The sequence below is a fragment of the Vigna angularis genome, chromosome 3, assembly GCF_016808095.1.
Source record: "Vigna angularis cultivar LongXiaoDou No.4 chromosome 3, ASM1680809v1, whole genome shotgun sequence".
NCBI lineage: Eukaryota > Viridiplantae > Streptophyta > Magnoliopsida > Fabales > Fabaceae > Vigna > Vigna angularis.
The window spans coordinates 36,206,119-36,211,774 of record NC_068972.1 but is presented as its reverse complement, the minus strand read 5'-3'; the positions used below and the strand labels follow the sequence as shown (position 1 = coordinate 36,211,774).

The 5,656-nt window shown below is 35.1% G+C and overlaps 1 protein-coding gene across 1 annotated transcript; it reads left to right on the top strand.

Annotated features, from left to right (window-relative positions):
* Positions 1–4,177: 4,177 nt before the first annotated feature.
* LOC108325510 (uncharacterized) lies at positions 4,178–5,656 on the top strand. Its single transcript, XM_017558591.2, has 3 exons — positions 4,178–4,355; positions 4,511–5,097; positions 5,182–5,656. Exons 2-3 carry the CDS (start codon positions 4,515–4,517, stop codon positions 5,571–5,573), a joined length of 975 nt encoding a protein of 324 aa, XP_017414080.1. The 5' UTR covers positions 4,178–4,355; positions 4,511–4,514; the 3' UTR covers positions 5,574–5,656.

Sequence of the window (5,656 nt, the reverse complement as noted above, 5' to 3'; positions counted from 1 at the left end):
GTAGAAAAGAAGGATGAGAAATACTCTTTTGAATTATCACTTCTTAATATTTTGATTACTTGACCAAATTGATTCTTGATTTCATTCAAAAAGGATGTAAAGATAGCTAACAATTCAGAACAATTTTTCATAAAATAAACCAAAGTACATCTTGAATATTCATCAATGAAGGTAACAAAATATCTAAAACCAAAGGAGGAGATACGACTCGGTCCCCATATATCAGAATTGATGATGGAAAAACTAAAATTACATATTGATTGACACCTTTTAAGAAAGGAAGATTTAACATGTTTTCCTTATTGACATGACTCACATTCTATAAGATTTGGACGAGATCCAAAATGGTATAATCTTCCAGTTTCATATCCTTCTCCAATCTGTGTCCCTGAACCACATTCTTGTATAACAAAAGATTTGCGATCAAATGTTATTGAACAATTTAACATTTTGGTCAATTGGCTTAAGGAAATTAAATTAGAAGGACAATTAGGGACAAAAAGGACAGAGTTGAGTTTGAGAGAGGGAGACAAGGAAACATGACCAACTCCTTTGGAAGAAGTTTTAGATCCATTTGCAAGGATTATGAAATGGGGTTTTTCTAAAAAGGAAATAGATGAGAACAAAGAGGTATTAGCATAAATGTGATCAGAAACACCTTAGTCAATTACCCGTGAATTTTGACCTTCCATGGATTGAGAAATGCAAGCTGCTGATGTACTGGGAGATTGAGATGGTTGTATCAAGTTGTTAGCCTTAACCTTAGATACTCTTGATATTCATCCTTAGTGAACTTAGAAATAGAAGTTTCAGTCTTCGAAGTGTAAGTTTCAGTCTTTGAAATATTGGCGGTTTTGGAAGGGAAACCATGTAAGGAGTAGAAATTCTCTTGAGTGTGACCTATCCTTTTACAATATGTGCATTGAGGAAATCCTCGACCTCCTCATCCTCCTCCTCTAGTGCCACGTCCTTCTCTTCCTCGTGTGGCAACCATGACAGATGGCTCCACTAGGTCAATGGCTTCCTTAGTTTGAGGTACTAGGACAAGCAGAAGGCGAGCAATCAATGTTTCCATGGAGGAGACCTCATGACTGATTAGAAATTTATCTCTAAGATGATCAAAATCAGGATGTAGGGCATGAAGAATCAACACCATGTAAAATTTGTCTAATTTCTTCTTAATATCCTCTAATGGGTCCACTTCCAAAAACATCTTGAGTTCTTCAATAGTAGATTGGGCTTCAACCATGAACGAAACTCTATCATGGTCTGTCATTTTAAGATATGCAAGCTTGTTTACAGTGTCAGAGAAACGTTGAATATCGTTAGCATAGATGCTTTGAGCTTCTTCCGAAAGGAGTGACAAGTTTTGAAAGCCCTCAGAGATATAAAAAGTTTGGGTTCTACTGATTGTTATAAGAGGGCACACAACTGGAAATCTGCTTTTTTCCATTGGTAAGCTTTTTCAGCAAGCACATGACTTTCATCTCGCTTAAGGTGGTCATAATGCCCTTGGCCAAGGAATTACATTTCAATGGCAGTAGACCAAGATAGATAATTTTTTCCATTTAGCTTCCTGGAGGAAATTGATAGACTTCCGAAGAAGGAAAAGGTACTGTCAGACGCCATCTTTGAATAAGACGAATCACATCAGCGAGGAACAAGAAAACCCTAAGGGTTTAAACGGACGAAATTGTGACGACGACCGACGGTGAACTATGGCATGCAGCAGCAGCGGGCAACGAGCGTCGGGCGTAATTGTACAGATGATACGAGATAGAAACCAAAGCTGGATCGACACGCTTTGATACCAAGTTGAATATAGTGAAAACTACATATGAGATTAATCTCTCTATGTTGAATATACACATAGGGTCCTATATTTATGATAGAAGAAATATGGGCTAAGCCCAAAATACAAATAAGAAATAATAACAAACTAACTAAAGATAAAAGATAAATATAAAATAAAGATAATATATCTAACAATTTTTAATTAAAAAAAAGTGAGATTTTAGAGGACTTTAAGCCTAACTCAACGCCACAAAACTGACTTGTAAGGTGAGGTTTGCATTCACCTATATATATTCTTAATCGACCTTATTTCTAGTTGATGTGGGACTTCCAACACACCACCTCACGTCGAGATATATACATCTCGAGCGTGAGACTAGATATTAATGGGTTGTCCAATATCGAACCGATAATAGGTGGAATAATATGCTCAACAAACAAAAATATCGCTAGGATAGGTTCTAACCTGACTCTAATACCATGTTAATAAATGGACTTTAAGCCTAACTCAACTCCACAAAAATGGCTTGTAAGGTGAGGTTTGCATTCACTTATATACTCTTAATTGGCCTTATCTCTAGTCGATGTGAGACTTCCAACAGTTGTAAACTAGAAATCTCATCTTGGTCATTTCCTATAACAATCATGTCATCTACATATATAATCAAACCTGTAATTTTTCCTTTTTCTCTCTTCAAAAATAAAGTGTCATCGGAGTTACTTAATTATAACCAGAAACATTCATAAACTTGGTAAACCTTCCAAACCATGCTCTTGGGGATTGTTTTAATCCATATAAAGCCTTTTTTAATTTGCAAACATTCATTCCAATTGAATCTGTCATGCCTAGTGGAGAATCTATATAAATGTCTTCTAAAAAAGTTTCATGTAGAAAAGCATTTTTCACATCAAATTGTAGAAGAGGTCAATCTTGATTTACTGCCAACAACAGAAGTATTATCATAGTGTTGAGTTTGACTACTGGTGTGAACGTCTCTTCGTAATCTACACCATAAGTATATTTCTCAATAGTTCCATCAGTTTTATGCTTATTCGAATTAGACGTCGGGGGTCGTCTAATTGCAATAAAAATATTAATTTTGACACTTAGAAATAGGTTTTTTTGAACCTCCATGGCGTTTGTATTAAACGTCGGGGTGGGGATAGCCGCCATATAAATACAATAAAATAATAACTTTTCAGTTCTACATGCATATTATTTAATGTTGGACCATTGGTAACTGACGTCTATAATTGTATTTGACGTCACAGACTCTTTAGCCAAAGTTTATAATGATGTTTTATTTACAAAATTGTCACTGATAATTTTTTATATTAGTTTTTTGTTAGACGTTAAACATGTAACATTAAACATTAATTCTATACTAATGAACAGTTTTCATAAAACTCACTAAGTTTTCTATTATTTAAAAAAAAAACATACCCAACGAAACAGATAAAAAATAATTTTAAAAATTAAAAGTGTTATAGTAGAGATTCATGTGATCATTGTTGTGAAATGCTTAAATTTTTCTTAACTTTAATAATAATTTTATAGTTTTAAATTTTTAGAAAAAGTTAACTTGTATGGATCATAATATTACATTTTGGTCAACACTATTCTTTGAATTTACATGAAATTCTATCGTGTCTGAGTCCCGCTAAATATGGTCGTATGTTAACCGTTTCCATAAAACTCACTAAATTTTCTATTATTTTGCTAGTTTTTTATTTTTAGAAAAAGTTAACCTTTTATGGATAGTTAAAATCAATTTAACCTAATAATATTACATTTTGGTCAACACCATTCTTTCAATTTACATGAAATTCTTTCGCGTCTTAGTCTCGCTAACTATTTTCGTATAGTAACCGTTTCTATAAAATTCGTGTATTTTTCCTATTCTTTTGTAAAAAAAAAAATTGTATTATGTGAAACAGTCCATCATGGAAACACATCAAAATTAATAGTAAAAATTAGAATGATCATTGTAGGGATTCATGTGAATGATTAATGTGAAATTAATGTGAAATGCTTAAACTTTTATTAAATTTAATAATAATTTTATAGTTTTTAATTGTTTGAAAATGTTAACCTTATACGCATGGATAAAATGAATTTAACCTAATAATATACATTTTCACTAAAATAATAACTGTCTCCATAAAAGTCAAGAAAAATCCGTATTATGTGGAATGATAGTACGAACTGAAAGACAGTAAAAAATAGAAGTGTCATAATCATCATCCTAATACATAGATGAAGTGCTTAAACTTGTATTAAATTTAATTAAGTCACTGATGAGATCTAATCACTATCATAAATTTTCAGTTTCAACCGAACTCTATCTAACTAACCAGTTAAAAACACGTTCACACGCTCATTCCTAATTCTTAATTTTCTCCTCTGCTTAACATCCGTCTATTTAACCACCCGCAGAAAGATTATTTATTCTCTGTGATTTTTATCTTATTCAGCTTTCTCATCGTTTCTGAAGCTGTTTCCATATCTTTTGATTCCTCCTCTTTCGGCATAGTCTTCCACTACCTTCTACAATTCACAGGTTATATATTCTTCCTATTCTTAATCACTAATCAAGTTCCCTAATTAGGTTAAAACAAGTCGGCAAAAATGTATTCTTGTTCTTTTGTTTTTTCTTGATTTCAAATTTTTGGAGCAGTTCAAGATTCACAAGTTGTTGATTTTGTTTGGTTGCAGAAAAATGGTGTATTCCAAGAGTGTTTTGGACGCAAAGTCAAAGGTGTGGAGGGGTATATGGTACGCAGAGGCGCCTTCAAGGTGCAAGAGCGTGGCGTGGCGAGCGTGCAATGAGGAACTGTTGGTGAAATCTTTGTTGGTAGAAAAACGCATTCTGAACGACGCCACGTGTCCGTCCTGCGGCAAGGCCGCCGAGACGACGGTGCACGCTTTGTTGCAGTGCGAGGAGATTAAGCGCGTCTGGTTCGCATCGCCGCTGGGGCTGAAAGTAGAATTGCTGGGCGAAGTGACGAGTTTTTCGCAATTGCTCGAACAGTTTGCGCGCGTTTTGGACGAGAAAGGCATGGGCATGGTGTGCGCCATCATTTGGTCATTGTGGCAGAGACGCAATGTGAGGGTTTTCGAAAACAAGAAACTGGATTGCAAGCACGTTATCGCGAAAGCCTGGTCCATGATCGCATTTCAGAAATGGGTCCCACCACCGGTTCAGTATGTTAAAGCCAATTTTGCTGCTCTTGTGATAGACAATCTTGGTACTGGAATGGGAGTTGTATTTAGAAACTCTTCCGGGGTAACTTTAGCATCAGGTAAAATATTTTTCATATCTTTTCAGTGATTATTGTATGTTCTGTTTGGAATGAAAATTTGTGTGCATGAATGAAATGCTGCAGGCACAAATCTTCTGGAAGAAGAGATTTATGATCCTAAAATTGGTGCTGCATTGTGTTTCAAATGGGCTGCAGATCAATCAGGGGAACTGGGTTTTTCGAATGTTATTTTCGAAACTGATTGTAAAATTTTGCACACTCATTGGAACCTAATATGTGAAGGACAAGGTATGAGTGAGATTTCGTACCTTGATTCTGTTCTGGAAGATGTCAAAGTTATGATCGAGGGGACAGGATCATCTTTCTCACTGGTGCGTCCCACAGCCAACAAAGTGGCACAACGTTTGGCCGAAGCAGCTTTTGGTTATGGTGAGAAAATTTGGATGGATGTCGTGCCCGAAGAGGCGTCACTGAATTTAAGGTCTGATATGGCAGCCATTGCTGCTGATAAATAAAACTGCTAGACTCTCCTACGTTGTTAACTCTGAATTTACAGTATGTGCTATGAATTTTCTATATATTTCTATGCGCTGGAAAA

Coding starts and splice junctions, on each gene's coding strand:
- LOC108325510 (XM_017558591.2), top strand. CDS start 4,515: ATGGTGTATTCCAAGAGTGTTTTGGACGCAAAGTCAAAGGTGTGGAGG. Junction 5,098..5,181: donor CGGGGTAACTTTAGCATCAG/GTAAAATATTTT, acceptor GAAATGCTGCAG/GCACAAATCTTCTGGAAGAA.